Source organism: Mesoplodon mirus (genome assembly GCF_964341445.2).
Source record: "Mesoplodon mirus genome assembly, chromosome: 2".
Lineage (NCBI taxonomy): Eukaryota > Metazoa > Chordata > Mammalia > Artiodactyla > Ziphiidae > Mesoplodon > Mesoplodon mirus.
In genome coordinates, this window is record NC_138977.1 from 48,147,929 (window position 1) to 48,166,664 (window position 18,736).

General features: G+C 42.5%; 2 protein-coding genes across 2 annotated transcripts; both read right to left on the minus strand.

The window, feature by feature from the left end:
• Positions 1–10,228: 10,228 nt before the first annotated feature.
• On the minus strand, positions 10,229–13,646 carry LOC309814078 (AMMECR1-like protein). The gene has a single exon (XM_082639445.1). It carries the CDS (start codon positions 13,358–13,360, stop codon positions 12,425–12,427), a length of 936 nt encoding a protein of 311 aa, XP_082495571.1. The 5' UTR covers positions 13,361–13,646; the 3' UTR covers positions 10,229–12,424.
• A 2,901-nt stretch (positions 13,647–16,547) lies between these two features.
• LOC309795454 (growth-regulated protein homolog beta-like) lies at positions 16,548–17,951 on the minus strand. The gene is made up of 4 exons (XM_082607824.1): positions 17,802–17,951; positions 17,584–17,707; positions 17,398–17,481; positions 16,548–16,637 (listed from the first exon to the last, which is right to left on the minus strand). The coding sequence occupies exons 1-4, from the start codon at positions 17,890–17,892 to the stop codon at positions 16,622–16,624; spliced, it is 315 nt and encodes a 104-aa protein (XP_082463950.1). The 5' UTR covers positions 17,893–17,951; the 3' UTR covers positions 16,548–16,621.
• Between the last annotated feature and the right edge of the window lie 785 nt (positions 17,952–18,736).

The following is an 18,736-nucleotide window of genomic DNA, read 5'->3' on the forward strand; positions in this document are numbered from 1 at the left end:
TATATATATATATATATATATATATATATATATATATATACGATTGCACATTTACTGTTGGGGTGTCTAAAAGAGCTCAAGAAACCATCTCAGCACTAAAAATATGCCAAAAAAAAGCCAAATGAAAGACAAATGGAATAAAAAACAGTATTTAATATTGATTAAAAAAAACATTGGAAGACAGCTGAGTATGTGTCAAATAGGCTGCCAACTGAATACTACAAATAAGGAGACAGCCATCAAGTCATTGCAAATGCTGAACAAGAGGGAGCTCATCCATATGGAGGGTCTGCTTCCAAGAGTAAAATGGGAAGTACGGAACTGAGCATTCCCAATTCATTCTTTCCAAATAAGGCAGGTTATTTCTCCACTGAACAGAATCAAAAGGAATGAGTAGAGAATAGGAATGTTATGCAAGTTGAGCTACTTCAATTTAAAAAGAAACATGAGGGGTGGAAAAGTGTTCCAACAGATATTTCTAAAATATTAAAAATAACAATAGTAACAACCTATATGTATAACAGGAGTCACAATCAGCATCAAGTCTAATGGTGGAAAAATAGAGGAATAGCTTGAAAGGCTGAACTTGAGACAAGGATGTCTGGAACCACCATTATTATATAACAGAGTTTGGGAAGTAGACAATGCAATTAGACAAGGGAAAGAAATTACATACTGTAATTAGAGCAAAAGATGCAAAAGACTAGAGGAACCTTAGCTATATCTGTATAGAACTTCTTAACTAAATAATGACACACTCCAACAATAAAATACTATGCCTCACGTCTCTCTACCTCTAGGGAAACATTTGAAAATACTTCCTGAAATTGAACAGTCACCAAAACATATTTTTACACAAAGCAAGCAAAGTACAGAACAGCATGTATGGTATCTCCCCATGGGTACCATAAAAAGAAACATGAACAGACACAATGCATAAACACATGTGCTAATTTATGTATAGAATATTTTTTCCAAGATACCTACACACGGAAAATTAATAATCCTAACATTTTCTGGGAAAGAGAAACAAAGGTCTTGAATGAGAGGGACAGATTTGGGGTTTTGTTGTTGTTTTTTTTTTTACTGTATAACCTTTTTTACCATTTGAATTTTTATGAAGTACACATCTTTTTTTCTTCAATAAATAAATATAACCAGTTTACCTAGTCAATTGTACAAGTTTTAGATTCTGAATGATCAACAGCATGTTGAGTAAAGTGTTATGGAATCATCATAAAGATAGTTAGGAATTTGGATCTCTTTCTGTTAGAGAGATATTAAATTTTGAAAGGCTCAAAAAAGACTGAGTCAGTTCTTGGGCCAACTAATAGTTTTGTATGTATTGAGACTTATAATGTGGGCAAATAATAAGAATTTTTATAAAGAATAAGATGAGTAAGCCACTTCTTTATATACTGAAGTTGTCCCCCCTAAAATTCAGATGTTGAAATCCTAATCCTCATTACCTCAGAATGTGACCTTATTTGAAGATAGCCTACTTTAAAAGGTAATTAAGAAAAAAATGAGGTCATTAGGGTGGGCCTTGATCCACTGTGACTGGTGTTCTTATAAGAAAAGGAGATTAGGACACAGATGCATACAGAGAGAAGACCATGTGAACATACAAGGAGAAGATGAGAATCCGCAAGCCAAGGAGAAAGGCTTTAGAGGAAACCAGTCCTAATGACACTTTGATCTTGGACTTATAGCCTCCAAAACTATGAGAAAATATATTTCTGTTGTTTAAACCACTCAGTCTATGGTATGGTACTTTGTTATGGCAGCCTGAGGAAATTAATACACAACTAAGCCCAGTGATATTGGTTGCAGGTGATAGGCAGCCACTGAAGAATTTCAGATAAAAAGAATGACCAGAAGAGACCTGCTCTTTTGAACAATCACTTTGCAGTCAATAAGACTGACTGGACAGGCCAGCCTGGGAGACCCGTTAGGAAGTTACATCAATGGTCCAGTGAAAGCGGATGAAAGGCATAAATAAGGCAATTTCACAAGGAAGGGAGAGGAGGAGTTTCATATAAGAGTTGTTAAGGGGATGGAAATGGGGGGACCTAGAGCCCAGTCAGATGCAAAGCAAAAGCAGAGAGTCAGTCTGTGATGAAACCAGGGCCCCTGGTTTCTACAACTGAGTGAATTGTTTGTAAAACAAAATGGACAAACAAAGGAGCAGTGGGTTCCCCATGTAAAATCTCAGAAGAGCTAAGTAAATTGCCGTGGTTACATGTTAACACAGGCAGCAAGGAGAAAATGCAGGAGATAGGCCTCAGTCCAGATTAAGATCATAGCACCTGATGATCCAGTGAAGGGAGGCTGGTAGAGCTGGCAAGGAGTAGCAGTCAGGATGTCTTAGACAGCCTGATGAATTACATGTCATGGGAAAGAAATGTGCCTCACCCAGAAATACACAGAGGGTTTCTTTCTGGAAGTTTTTTCTCAGCATTCCATGGAATCTGGGTGCAACCATGGTGAAGCTGGCCTCCCTAAGGCAGAAGTAATGAAAGAAAAGGGAGATAATGATCCTGGCATCATGTTTTGGCTCTGCCCTTAACAGGATTTATAACCTTGAGCAAGTCAGTTGACTTCCCTTTGCCTCACTTCCTTTCACTAGCAAATCAGGGTGAAAATAAAATGATTGGCAACTTCACTAGCTAATTAACACTTGAAGGGCTCAGGAAAAGTCTCCTCCAGAAGGTGATTTATAAACTAAGAGCTGAAAAATAAGTAAAAATTAACCAGATGAATGAGCTAGGAGGTGGAGAGGAGATGAAAGATGTTTCAGTTAGAGAGAACAGCATTTGTTAAGACCCTGAGCCCAAAGAGAAATGGTGTTTTCAGAGAACCAAGAAGTGATCTGATACACTAGAGCATAGAGTTTCAAAGGGATGAAGTGAGAAAACCTAAACTGTAAGCAGTTAATAATTTGTTCAAGGTCACATAGCTAGTTAAAGAGTCTTATCTCTGAATTGAGCATGTCTGCACCAGGACTTGCAGTTAAACTATGAATCGTGTACAACCTCCCTAGAGCACCATACAAACAGGAGAAGACCACGACTGAGGGTAATACAGGCCTAATATTTCCCAGTGTGTCTAAGAGATTATAGAGTGAATAGTCACATGAGATTAAATAGAAAAATAAAGGTGAGAATATTAGAGAAACCAGCTCAAAGCGAATTTTGTGACTAACAAAAAATGAAATTTTATTTTTATTTTATTTTTAATTTTTGATTTACAATGTTGTGTTAATTTCTGCTGTACAGCAAAGTGATTCAGTTATATACATATACATTCTTCTAAAAATTATTTTGTATTATGGTTAATCACAGGATATTGAATATAGTTCCCTGTGCTATACAGTACAACCTTGTTGTTTATCCATTCTATATATAATGATTTGCATCTGCTAACCCCAAACTCCCAATTCATCCCTCCCCCACAAAAAAATTTTCATAATTAGTTTTCTATTGTAAACTTGCTTATCACTCACTAAACATTCACTAAACTCTGAAAATCCATGGTAATTGCATTTATTTTACAAACAAAACAAAACCCAGATCCAGATCAATTCAGTTTCATATGGACTTAGCAGCAGGGTGAACTGTGTTGTATACTACCCAGAAACTGGATAACCTGGTCTGTCTGTGCCTCTTCCCTGGAGCACTGACCCACGAAGATTACACTGATTTATTATAAAATCTTCTTTTTGTCCTCTGTGTTCTATTGTTTTACTGTGAGGTGACAAGGTGTGGAATTATTTCTGTTCATCCTGAATATACTTTGTTGGGTTCCTGAATCTGAGGCTTGTTGTCTCTGATGGCCATATAGGTACATCACTCAGATCCTCCTCCAACAGAACCTGCTTCAGGAGCTCAGCTGATGTCCCGGTGTGACACCTGGCTTAACACTGCCTGCTTTACTGGTGTTGTTCCCATTTGGATATTGTTTCTGTACACTTCTCTGCTGGCCTTCCCTGCACCTCCCCAATGCATACTTGTTCTTCAATCCTTGTCTCAAAATTTGTTCTCATTATTCCATTTCTACCCAGTGATTTGTCAAATGTGCTGGAAGTTGAACCTTTAGCAACACTGTGTTGGAGTTCAAGGATTTCCTCCAAAGGGAGAAGAGAAGGGAAGAAGTTTTGCTCAAAATTTTTCCTAGTCAATATACCTATGTTTCAATCTGCATAAGACAACTTATAACCATAGTAATCACTTAGCAGGGATAACAGATCCCACACTCCATAAAATGTAGAGTTGTAATTCAAATCTATAGCAGAACTTTTGTTTAAATATCAACCTATTTAAGAGGAAAAAATTTTGCCTCAAGACACCTTGGAATGTACTGTACCTGTCTTTCTCTTTTTGATAATGATCATCACCCATACACCCTCAGGAACCAAACAAATTTTCTATCTTTCACTGTGACACTAAAAGGAGACTATTTGGATTACTAAAACTGGGAGCACTGCCTTTAAAAAATGGTTTATTTAAAATTCTAAGGTATATTAATGTTATTTATTGAGCTTTCAAAAACAACTACAAAATACATGTATTTCAAAACAAATTTGTCTCAGATATCACACTAACCACATATTTAGGATACACAGTGTTCTGTATGTACTACCACAGTTTTCGACTACTGACTAGAAATTATGTCAGTCAAAATGTAATGTAGGGGCTTTTCTGGTGGCGCAGTGGTTGAGAATCCACCTGCCAATGCAGGGGACATGGGTTCGAGCCCTGGTCTGGGAAGATCCCACATGCCGCGGAGCAACTGGGCCCATGAGCCACAGCTAATGAGCCTGCGCGTCTGGAGTCTGTGTTCCACAACAAGAGAGACGGCGATAGTGAGAGGCCCACGCACCGCGATGAAGAGTGGCCCCCACTTTCCACAACTAGAGGAAGCCCTTGCACAGAAGACCCAACACAGCCAAAAATAAATAAATAAATAAATAAATAAACAAATGTTCAAGTACAATTGGTGTCTTTAAAAAAAATGTAATGTAGACTTTTTCAACAATAAGCAAGTCAGAAAGCATTTATTATTATGTAGGTAATATGTACATAATACAAGTAATTCTATGTACAAGGTTCTGTGTTAGGTTTGGTAATCTACACAAGTATCTTCCAAGCTGCCACCATAGAATATTTACCATATATCATTTAGCATTGTATTTCTGGCAGTCTCTCTGGTCTATTTTTGTTTGTTTGTTTTTCTGCTTTTAAAATCTAAGATCTCACTTATTATTGGGAAGGGAGAGCATATGTTGCCCAAATCACAAGAAAGTATTCTGTGTCCTAATTAAGTTCCCATTAAATTAATTCTGAAGTTGCCAACTGCTCTTCATAGACCACAGGTCTCTACCTGCATCTCTAGGCATCCTCAGAGTTCATTAGGTTCAGATGTGACCATGTCACCATAGTTTGAACTCAGAGTGGAAATTCCAGGATTTAAAAATAATATAATTCAATATTAACTTGTGATTTAAAAATAAACTCTTAAGAAATCATTAATAGCAGGTTACTTCTTTAACCTCATAAAGCTATAAAACATCTATAATAAATATTATACTTAGTGATGTAAGAGGTTTACTGAGAACAAAACATGAGAACCTGCTATAATCACTTACATTCAAGATTGTGTGGAAAATTTTAACCTGTGCAGGAAGGCTAGAAAAAGACAAAACTGCCATTAGTAGCAGATGACATAATTGTCTATGTAGAAAATGCAAAATAATTTACAGATACGTAAGTAGAAGGCTGATGGATACAAAAATAATAAAGAAACATCAGCAAATGCAGTTTTAAAGACACCATTTACAATAACACCTAGATTAAAAAAAGGTCTCTAGAAAGAAGTTTAACAAATCATGTGCAAGAAGAAAAAATTTAAATGTTATTTTATGGACCATATTAAGGTCACAAAACATAAGATTTACTGTTTTAAATGTGCATCAATTACCCCTACCCAAACTGATCTATTAACTCAATGTACTTTTTTTTTTTTTTTTTTTTTCCCTTTTGCGGCACGCAGGCCTCTCACTGTTGTGGCCTCTCCCGTTGCGGAGCACAGGCTCCGGATGCGCAGGCTCAGCAGCCATGGCTCATGGGCCCAGCTGCTCCACGGCATGTGGGATCTTCCCGGACCGGGGCATGAACCCGTGTCCCCTGCATCGGCAGGCGGACTCTCAACCACTGCGCCACCAGGGAAGCCCAATTCAATGTACTTTTATTCAAAATTCCCATATTGACAAGCTGACTCTAAGATGTATATGAAAGAACTAAGAGGAGCTAAGACATTCTGAAAGAAGAACAATAATGTTGGGGGCTTGCCTTTCCACTTATCAAGAATTTTTATAATGCTATAGTCATTACAATGGTATGGCACTTGTGTACGTATAAACATATTGACCCCTGAGGAAAACAACAGGGTCTAGAAACAAACCCATACATGTACTTATCTTGATTTATGACAGAGACTGGAAAATGGTGGACTTTTCTATAAATGATGCTGGGACAATTAGTTATCTATATGTGAAAAATAAAATTGAATTTCTACTTCACATTGTAGAGGATAATCAATTCTGAGTTCTAAATATAAAAGATAAAACTACCCAATTTTTAGAAGGTAACACAACAGAATATTTTTATGATTTTAAGAAGAGACTAGCCATAAGAAAAAAAAGTTACTTAAAAAATCCCACAGATACACCTTTTTGCCACACATATGAGGGACAAATGGTTAGTACAAAAAATGTATGTTTTTTCAAAATGTTGTATGAAATAGCAAAGGGAATAACAGAAAAAATGGGCAAAAGGAATAAAATTTCACAGAGGATCAAATGCAAATAGCCTGTAAACATGAGAAAAGATATTCAATTTCATTTGTAATAAGAGAAATGCAAATTAAAGCCACAATAAGAAACCATTATATAATAATTTGATTGTCAATAGTTTAAGAAGTCTGACAATTCCAAGTGCTGGCCAGTAGGTAGAGGAAGAGGAGCTTTCATGAATTGCTTGTGGGTGGAATAAATCAGTACAACCATTAGGAAAAATGGTTTTGGGGTTGGCCAAAAAGTGCGTTTGGGTTTTTCTGTTACATCTTACAGAAAAACCCGAACGAACTTTTTGGCCAACCCAATAATATTGTTTGGTGAAGCTGAAGATGTGTATACTTTCTGGGCCAGTAATCCCCCTCCTACATATATATCCTAGAGTATGTCTTACACATGTGTAGCTAGAGACCAGCACAAAAATGTTGAGAGCTGCGTTGTTCATAATAGCAAAACTGTAAGCAACCCAAATTTGGTATTGTCATGAAGTGCAACAGCAGTCATCTGTAAAAATAAATTAGCCTGGATTAAACTCACAAACATATTGCCAAGTGAGGGAATTAAGTCATATTTACACATTATCTCATTTATTAAAAGTTCAAAAACCAACAAATCTAAAGAATTGTTTAGGATTTCACTCATAGGTGGTAAACTTATAAAAATAAGTGACAAATTATTGATGCTGAGTTCAAGATGAGGGTTACGGTGTGTGTGAGGGGCAGAGCAAACACGGAGGGAGAGGGATGAGATTTGAGATGGGTACACAGAGGGCTTCCAGTATCCTGGTAATGTTTCATGTCTTGGACGTGGAAATGAGCACAGTTGTTCATTTTGTTACTCTTCCTAAAGCTGTAAATGTATGTATGTATACACACACACACTTATACATATGCATACACATATATTATTTTATATAATCTTTTATATTGTATATATTAAAATGTATAGATATGTTTTATAAAATGTTTTTATACAATCTTTTATATCTACAATATATTGTACAATTTAAAAAAACTTTTAAAACCTGTTAAGTCATACTGCATCTTTTGAATGTCCAAGTATGTAAGGCACTTCCAAATTATCTAGAATTATCCATGTATCCTTACTACTAACCAAGTAGCTTTGCTTAATGAGGATATTCTTCCCTTTCAAAATTAAATCTACACACCCTAGTTCATACCTTACTCATGTTCCCATGTTAGATATTTGGGGTTTTTTGGAGAAGGTACATGGCAATTTCTAGAATGGGACCTTAAAGACTGAGCAGTTTCTTCCTGCACCTTATATGGATAATGCCCAAAGCTTTGATTGCCTATATTCTCAGTCTAGCTCATTTTGTAAGCATTTCAGCTCTGAAAATCCCACTCTCAGAGGTTCTTATTTTCCCCCTCATGATTCCTACTTATATGATTTCTTTTCAGCTACAGCAAGAAGCTTCAAGTATTAACTGGACATGTTCAACAACATCAGGAGAAATTCCTGAATGTCAATATATGACATTGCAACTTGGCTTTCATAGGCATTAGCTATGTGAGATAAGTATAGCAAAACTCTGAGTGAAGATAAAGGCAGTCATGCTTCCTAACTCTTGGTTTAATATTTTAAATCAATGTAGCAGGCCGCAATATTGGATTAACAATTCAACATTGATAGAAATAATTAAGGAGAAATTTTTAAAAAATCATTTGCCAATATCATAATAAACATTGCTTTTTTTTTTTTTTTTTTTTTTGCAGTACGCGGGCCTCTCACTGTTGTGGCCTCTCCCGTTGCGGAGCACAGGCTCCGGATGCACAGGCTCAGCGGCCATGGCTCACAGGCCCAGCCGCTCTGCGGCATGTGGGATCTTCCCAGACCGGGGCACTAACCCATGTCCCTTGCATCGGCAGGCGGACTCTCAACCACTGCACCACCGGGGAAGCCCTGGTTCTCTCTCTTGTTCTGTGTCTAGACAGCTCTACGAGGGCACTGGCTGGGTGGTTCTATGCACTCCTTGCAGGTTTTGTGGCCCATTGAGCAGATTTCTCTGAGTTCTAACCCAGTGCTATGAGTGCAGGTCCACTTCATCTGTTCACAATTGCCCAGACCATCTCATTTTCTTTTCACGGGACTGCTAAAAGTAAAAGGCACAATTCAAGAGTCCTGCTGCTATCACTCTGAAAACAGAGGATAAAATGTTTCCACGGGGTCCCACACACATAGATGAAGATTAGTCCCAAATGTGAGCTGGTGGACTTAACAAGGCACTAGCACAAGGGCCTTTACCTCCAACTGCTTTATGGGAAACTTAGAATGAAACAAGACCCTTACCTTCTAATTTTCCTGTTGCAGCACAGAAAACATTGCTCCATCTTGCTATTACAAAAGCTCTTTCTCTCCTATCTCTCACATCCTGTCAATTTTTTTTGTACAGATGATATTTATTATAAACAATAAAATATATGTAATGTCTCAACTACAAACCTTTCATGTTGAAAGGGTCTCTAAAATGAGTTGCTTTAATATCATGAAGCGAAAAAGTTTAAGAACCTCACAGTGGAAACAATCCAACACCGACGAACTCTAGTGATCAGACATTCTCTTTTAGTTAATGGAGAACAAGGACAATTTGAAATTACAGAGAGAATGTCCTAGCTGTGGGTATTATGAGACAAGCCAACGTTCCAGACCAAAAGGCACTCACAGCTAGGGATGAAACGAACTCCGAACCAAACCATCCAAGGTGGGGCTGGTTCCTTGAAAACAGTGGTTACTGTTCAGCTTCAGCAGCCCATGGACAAAGGAAACACCGAGCAGAAAAACCTTCCCTTCTCTTTAAACCCACCACTCCCCCTACATGGACTGGCTGCCCTCATCACTGCTGTGGTCAAGCACGTGGAAGGCAGGTCAGTTCCAGTTCGGAGCTGTCATCTCCCTATGCAAAGCTGCCACGTGGATGATCCAGACTTAGTATTTTTCCTGAGAGCCACCTGCCATACATGTTCAGGAGGTAACCTTGACCGTATACTTCCAGACCACTTCCTGACTAGGCTCCATTCGGGACACTGACAGTGCCATTCCTCACGGGGCCAAACAGTTTTCCTCGGTCGACTCCTGAGTCCCCTCGCCAAGGCAAGAGGACCTAGAGCATCTCCACTGCTGGGCTTGGATGGGGGCGTGAGGGAATGTGCAGGGAGTCAGGCTTCTTCACTCCAGAAAGTGAAGAGAGCCCGCGGAGCCCTCGTCAGTGTGGTGCGGGGCTTCAGGAGCCCGATTCTTGTGCACTGATTTCCACCCCCCCCATTTCCTGGGTTTTTTAATCTTCTGCTCATTTTCTTAAATGGCAGGTATCCTACCCCGCCCTCAATAAAATAAAAAACAAACTATACATTGGGGAAGACAAATAGGGAAACATTTCTACGAGAAGAAATAGGCTTGAAAGAGCATGGCACTGAAAATGCTTGCATGACCAGTCTCACTGAGCGTGCTCAGGGGTGAAAGTTTAGCACCATTTTTTTTTGCTTTTTTTAAACTTTAGAAATTAAACACAACTTTCAACATATTAGACTTGAACAGGAATGAGTGTAGCCCTATGTATCAATACTGTTGTACAAATTGGAGGTGGGCGGTTTAGTCCAGAGCTGCTGACCACCCTGACATCAATCCATGGCACCTAAGAGTAACTGCCGTCACATTTATTTGCAACAAGACATTTATTATTCTCAGCAGCAGGAAATCACGAAACAAACCCTTCCTCTTCGGAAGCCTGTTTTCATTAACACCGCGAGGGAAAGGCGGCGGCGTGCAGGAGCCCAGCCCGCGCATCCAGACGTCAGCCGGCGCTTCCCTTGCCCGTCCCACACCCTCGCCAACAGCAGAGGACGGTGCCGAGCTCACCTGCTCACCCTTACCCATCTCTTCAAGAAACGAGACAACTACGCCTAGAACAGCACGTGTTTCGTTCCTCAGATTGTGCCCCTGCTCCCCCTCCCCCGTTCCTGGCAGAAGCAAACTCCAAAGACCCTTTGACTTGAACATCTGCCCATTTCAGAAAGCCACACCACTACCACATAAACATTAAAAATAAATTAAATCAAAACATTGTGTTCACTGGGTTGACACCCAATCCGCGTCAAGAGTTCTCTAAACACGTTGTTGAAAACCAGTGTATCACCCGTAGGGTCCTTTCTTCCAAGTGGCCACCTCTTCCTGTGAATCATTTCAGCAGTGCCTCTGTGACCATGTTTTCAAAGCGTCTTCCAAGTCCCCAGCATCTATGAACTTTGCCACCATATGAGTGAAGAATAGGCAAGAGGGAGGAGAAACTTGCTGACAGGTATTTGGAATCAGCAACAACGAGAAAGGGAAATATGCCACATGAAAGTATGAATGACCTAGAATAAAATGAGCTATTTGGAACTCTGCCATGGTGGGGTGAAGATTCCCGGCATGTTAGACAAGATAAAGATTCACCTTGCTTAATGACACAGCTTTGTTCTAAAGTCCTGTAAGGACTGTAACAGCAACAGTTTTCCCACTTCTACAGGCAAACTAGAAAAAGGAACTCCTCTGCTTAAAGGTCTCTCAGGATGTTTGCCTGAACAGAAAAACAGCTTAGAGACCCTGGATTCTCTCCTATGCCGACGTGCCCTTCTAGAGCCCAACCCAAGTGCTTGTCTGAACACCTCTGCCCTCTGAGAACCTAGATCCAGCTATAGGCACTGCCACCAGTAGAGGAGTGAGGTAGCCGGGTGGTAAGGAAGAGGTCTCTTCCCCGACACTGCACGCAGCGATGCCATCAGGACCTCCCGCGGGCATCCCAGTCCATTCCTCACCAGGCTACACCACAGCGCTCTGCTCAATACCAGGAGACTCGACGCAGGAAGAGTGCCAGAAAATCCAACCGATAGTGGGATGAGAATTAAAACCTTTGAGGCTAACTGAGCAATGAGATCTACAACGCCATCCAGAGGGCTTCCGATCTCGAGGTGGGTCTCTGTCCAGGAGCCGCAAACGACTCAGGGTGCCCACGTTCGACCCTAACATGGCGTCCACTTATGAAGCATGGAGGTTGAGATCAACCCGTGGTATGCAATACACTGGAAGTTTAAAAAAAGGAATTTAAAACAACCTAAAAACGTTTCTTGTTGGTCTCCGTTGCCCAGACTGCCAGGGGAATACACCTACTCGATCTGGGGAGGCTGCAGGGGTGTGTGTGGGCTAAGCCTTCATGGACCATCAATTCCAGCTTCCACTGAGTGGCCAACACACAGGCAGCAAATCAGCAGCGGCACCTGCAGCCAAGGTCTTCTGAACCCACACGGAATTCTCACTAGTCATGGAGGAGCCCCAATCCAACGGAACCCCATACTGAGGAAAGGCTGAGATAAGGCTTGGGCCCCTCAAGTTCTGTTTCATTCGATGTAACCCCGCCCCCCTCAGTCGGCTGGAGGCAGACTTGGCAACGGAAGCTAGCATCATAAAATGGTGCAGTAATAAAAGTAATTGGACCAGGAAGAGGAGGCATCTGCTCCAATGATGACATAGCCATTGGTGGCCACGGGGGGGTGGGACTGGTCATGCAGCCGTGTGTCAGGAGTAATGATTGTAGAGGGGCGGGGCATGAAGAGTGCCATTCTGGAAACAGTGCTGTGGAGAAGCGATATACTCTGCGTAACTGATTGTCACCTTCTCACTTCGGTACCTGGTGAGTTTGATGGTTTTTCTGAATTCACTGGTAATCGGAGCCTTAAAGCCACCTTTCCTGAGCAAGGAGTCTATCGTCTGGATCTGATCCCAGTCTTGTTCCTTTGCGACCTCAGGTAAATATGTGGCTGTACGTTTGACGCCTTTTTCATTGATGAATTCAATTCGAATCCCATAGAACCCAACCTCCCAGTCCAGGTAATCACTGGCATCCTCAAAGTTAGTAAGGAGGGAAACAAAGCAGAAAAGTTTAGGCAGCTCCTCTCGGGTCAGGGTGGGGGGGAATCGGCTGTCCTTAAGTGCACTGGTTAGCGTGTATTCCCTGAGTCCTGAATGAAGATTCATGGCTGAGAAGGTCCCAATGCAGCCACGAAGCCGCTTGTCCCGCCCTGTCTTCCACGTCACAAAGAGCGGACAGGGGTCATTGGTGAATCTAGGAAAGCGTGGCTGTGGGAAGCCGTAGAGGTGACAGTAGAGGACGTCGAAGCAGTAGCAGCACATCTCTGCGGTCACCACCAGATTCTTGGTGGTGCTGGCAGTTCCGTTGGGCCTGGGGAGAGGGCTCAGCGCTCCCGATGCGGGGTTCATCCGTGTGATGGGAGGGTTTCCAGGTCCCAGAGTTAAGACCGACACGTTCTCGCGACCACCGCCGCCGTCCACATGCTGGTGGTCCTGAAGAGGTCCCGCACTGGAGCCGGGGACGGCGGTGGACTGGCTCCCGTGACCGTGCGTCCCACCTGCAGACAGCTTAGGCTTCTTAACCCCACAACAGACTGCTGCCAGCTTGGGCTCCAGTGGGGGGACGCAGCGTCTTTTTCCCATCCTGAACCAGTGCTTGAGGTCTGGAATGCTGCGGAACCTGAAAGCAGAAAGTTTGTATTGCCAGGGGAACAGCTATAACAGAGGAGGGGAGCTATTTTGTCTCCGAAATGAATTTTCTTCCTTCCGATTCCATTCCTTCTTCCTGTACCTTTCCTCCTGGCCCAGACGCAGCCGGGGCAGACGGAACCTCTCGCGCTCTGCCTCCTCCTCCTGCTTCATGGAGCCATGCACCTGGGTGGGGGCTCCCGAGAGAAGCGGGCCGCGGGCGGGCCAGACGCGCGGCGCGGACGGGGCGGAGCCGAGAAGGCCGGCGGGGGGCGGGCGGAGGAGGAAGCGGCGGGGCGGCGGTAGCGGTAGGAAAGAACTGCTAAATTCCCCGGGGCAGCTGGAGGACTCACATCCTGTCAATTTTTGAAAGTCTCCTGAGGATATCCCAAGAGAACTCTCAAATAAGTAGTCATAATCAGTGAGTGGGATCACCCATCATTCCTCTTCTTCTGCTCTGGCTTCTTTGCCCAGGAAACCTCAGGCAGTGCTGCCATTACTGTTTCCTGGTGGCTTCTCAAGGTTACATGGTCCTACTGTGTCATACTGTTCTAAGACTGTTCGCTCATGCAGCGAACATTTCTTTCCTGAGCTCATCAATCTTTGACCATCCTCTCAAATACTCCTGTCCTCCACTTCCTACCTTGATGTTCCCAGTGGAGGGCTGCCTTGTACTCCAAACTCCCCCAGACAACTTAATGGGATACCCACTCTTGCCATTTCTGTTTGCTCTAGGATATGTGTTGATATCTGCAAGAGCAAGCCAGAAGACCAATGATAAATGTAGACCCAGAATTTCCTCCTGCTCTTCCGGTCAGTCACATCTTACCTCCAGATATATGATAAATATATTTTGGTTCACTCTGAAGCTTTCCAGTAGCAGCCTGGAGAAAATACCTATATCTGCTTCCCCTTAACTTATAGACATTAACAGTAGTTGCTTTTATTGAACATTAGCCAGTGCTGATACCATTCTGGTTTCTCCCACAATCTCCAACACCGCTCCTATAATTCATATAAATACATTTTATTAAACAAATCAAAAATACTTTTAACACTGAAATTCAAGCACCCTGAATTCAGAAGGCTGAATAATAACTCCCCAAAGATATCCTTGTCCTAATCCTCAGAACCTGTGAATATGTTACTTTACATTGTTAAAGCAACTTTGCAGATGGGATTAAATTAAGGATATTGCAATGGAAAGATTATCTTGTATTATCCTGGGTGGCCTGATATAATCATAAAGATTCTTACAAAAGGGATGTAGGAAGAGTCAGAATCAGACAGAAGATAATGTGACAGAGAAGATGGACAGAAAGAAAATGTCAGGGAGGAAGAAATTTTCCTCTGCCCTTCTAAATTCTTCTGGCTGGTCTAATAATTAAATTGACGTGAGATAGATTAACAGGAGGAAGTCAAACAAAAGTTTAATAGCATGTCTACATGGGAGAGACCCAGGAAAACTGAATTATTTCACCAAAATAGCCAAAGCCCTCACCTTAAATACCACCTTCAGCTAAAGACAAGAGAGGATGTTGGGGGTAATGGTAATGGGACTTCAAAGGGGAGGAAAGCAATTTACCTGGAGATGGAAAAGCAAATGTTTGGTAAACATTATTTGCTGGCCCAGGCAGAGACAATGGGGCACAAAGTAGACTCTGATTTTTAGGCCCTGCTTAAAGAGTTTCCCTCACCACCCCTGGCTCACATTGTTTATAGATACCTCTGGTGATACCTCTATTCTAGGAGCAGGTCCTTTATCTAAATTCTTTTAGGCAGTTAAGAGGGAGGTTACAAGAAAAACTTTTTGAATCTTCTGTTTATTAATAATAATCAGCAAAGAGACACATTTCTTGGGGTAGGGACAAAATTTGCTGCCCTAGAAAGAGATCTGAAGAGGTTAGGTTGATGGCTTTGCTATGTTGATGGCTTTGAAGACACAGGAAGATGGCCATGAGCTATGATATACAGATTCCCTCCGGAAGCTAAAAGGATCAAGGCAATGGCTTCTCCATTGACTCCAGAAGGACCTCCTAGGGCGTTCAGAAGGAGACAGCCCTGCGGACACCTTGACCTTAGTCCAGTGGAACTAATTTTGGTCTTCTGACTTCCAGAACTGTGAGAGAATAAGTTCTCTCTTTTTTTTTTTTTTTTTTTTTTTTTGCGGTACGCAGGCCTCTCACTGTTGTGGCCTCTCCTGTTGTGGAGCACAGGCTCCGGACGCACAGGCTCAGCAGCCATGGCTCACGGGCCCAGCTGCTCCACGGCATGCGGGATCCTCCCAGACCGGGGCACAAACCCGTGTCCCCTGCATCGGCAGGCGGACTCTCAACCACTGCACCACCAGGGAAGCCCTGTATGCTTTTAAATTACTGAATTTGTAATAATTTGTTACAGCAGCAATAGAAAATCCAAGTGCTGGGTACACAGGAGGGGAATAAAAAGTTCAAGAAGTACAAAAGAAACCTAAGCAAGAAATTTTTGTAAAGGGCTTTATTTTCATGATATTTATAAAAATACATCAATAAATATTTAAAATTCTCTATTCCAAGACAGAGAAAAATACTGCATAATTAGCACAAAACAAGGCATTATGCCTAACAAGGAAGACATAAAATGTCCAAGGGATATTTAGAACATTGTCATTTTTAAAGTTTCAGCATCAGAAATGTTGACCAGATGGTGAAACTATTTCCATAAATAGATCGTCAGCAACTGACAATCTTCTCATCAGTACACAAAGTAAATGTACACATACATTCCCCTACCTTAACAGTGATCTATTTGTTTGGATACCCCGCTATTGTCTCCAGCTTTTATCACCATGGATGGTACAGTGTGGTATCCGGCCAAAAATAAACCACAATAGTTTTATGAATGAAAAACATTTAAAACACATCACCTTCAAATAAATAATAGTCAGCACTGAACTAACTTTGATTTAATGTAAAAATGACCTTTTAAAATAACAGTACAGAGAACTGCCAAACACATTCATACCTTTAACTATTAGATAGAATAGTAATATACAGGCTTTGAAAAATAAATAAATAAATAAATACATATGTATATAAATAGAAGAACTCTCATAAGAAACAGGCAAAAACATTAGACACAGTCCAGGTGGCCCCAGGAGCTATTTGTTTCTCTTCTTTCACTTTGATTCCACTAAGGCTGCAGTAGTAGCCAGTAAGCTCTCTCCAGCTCTCTAGATCAGTTGGCATTGTTCCTGTGATGAGAAAATGGGTAGTTAGTAGGACCCAAAACGTTGACCTCACAGCCCTGCACCAAGTGGTTGCTACCTAAACCACTGCTGCCCTGTGTGGCAGAAAATGCCAGGCTCTTAGATGCTGTTTAATTAGGAATAAGGAGCCTGTGATCACAATCTTATTATTATCTTCAAAAAGCCCCAACATAATGCCACATTGGGCTGAAAATAGTACATGCATAACATCACTTAAGCCTCATAGCAAACTCCATGAAGTAGCTATTATTATTTTCCCCATGTTATTGATACTTAAAGAGAGTAAGTATTTTCCCTGGGGTTATAGGAATATAAAGGGTGGAATCTAGACTCGCATTGGGGTGGAAGAGGTTGGTCTCATGACAAATTCCGGGCTCTTCACCACTAAGCCTCAGAGACCCGAATTGTCCAAAACCAAGGGTTCTATTTTCAGGGCTGAAGCCCATGAGAGACTGAGGTAAACAATACCTGTTCCTTAATGGGTAGGAAGCTTTTTCGCATCGTTGGCTAAATCTACTTCATCTTTTAGGAACATACATTTACCCACACTCATGAGAGGCGGATGAGGATGGAAGGCACTAGAAATATCCTTCTGATACCAGAGCAGATTAATGACCTTAACAGCAAATATAATGGTGAAAGTATAATGGCTTTCAGTCCTGCAGCTAAACCGTTCTGATAAAAAAAAAAAAAGGAGGCAGATGCCTGACTCTAGCCACACGTGTGAATAAAAACCATAACTCACTTGTTTAGCATCTTGTTGATGACTTTTTTAACCATGGGAGCTTCAGGGTTGAGACAAGCTTCCTGACCAGTCTTGAGAGTGGCTCTGCAGAGAGAAGGGAGAATCCACGTGAGGTCGGGCTGGGGGTCGGGGTGGGGTCGTCGGGACGGCGGGGGTGACAAGCACAGCAACAGCGGCAGCACTTACACGACTTCCGTTTGGCCGCAGTGGGGTCCCGGCGGCGTCACCTTCACGCTCTGGATGTTCTTGAAGTGAATCCCCTGCAAGGTCTGCAGGCACTGGCAGCGCAGTTCGGTGACCACAGGCGCCCCTGCGGGGAGGACAGACTCGGTCAGGGGGCTGTCCCGGGATGGGCCCCCACCCGCCCCCGTCCCGCCCTGGGGATGCCGGGCGCCGGGTCTCACCTGCTGCGCGCTGGCCATTGGCCACCAGGAGCAGCAGCAGCATCGCGGCGCGGAGGAGCCGGGCGGCGGCGGGGGTCGCGGCGCGGGCCATGGGGTTAGCTCAGAGGGTCGCTTTCTGCGGCGGGAAGGCGGGCTGGAGGGCTGGCGGAGCGGATTCTGTGGCTCCCCGAGCCGGGCGAAGCCCTTTTATCCCGATCGGACAGGGGCTGGCAGCCCAGGGCCAGGGAAATTCCCCGACGTAAGGGTAGTTCACGGGTCCGGAAGGAGGGCGCGGCCCCGCGGGCCTCCCGCGTAATCCGCGCTTTCGGGGTGGGGGTGGGGTGTCGTCTCTGCGCCGAAATCTCCGCAGTGGGAGTGAGTCGCCTTGCAGGAGATGGTGTCACATCTTAGAGGAGAACAGGCATCGTGACGAAAGGTAGTTAAGACTGAGGGAATTAAGGCGAGGGAGGAGGGAGGCAGAGATAACTGATTTTTCTTTTTTTTTTTAGTTATTTCTGAGATATACATTTTAAAGTAAGAACTGATATTTCATGTGTTACACATACGTATCTTGGGGTTTGATTATTTTATTTACGTCTGCATAAATACACTCTGTTAAAACACGTCATCTCAAATTATGCATAAGAATGTTCCCTTATTTCCTGGTATTTTACAAGCACAAATCAATCAAACCTGGTGTCATATCATCCCGCAGTGGTGAGGGGATGACCAGGTTCAAAAGTTTAGTTCAGTGTTTAAATTAGAACAAAGTGGCACAATGCTACAAAGCTGCTTTCCCCTGTGAAATTTTGGAACTTCCAGAGCTCGAGTAAATCCATGAATACCATCTTTTTTGTGTGTAGAGGGTGTTGATTAATCCATGAAATAAGGAGCCGGTGGTCGTTTGGAGCTCTTACAGGGAGGGAAAGCTGCATTGGGCTCACAGGTACACAGTT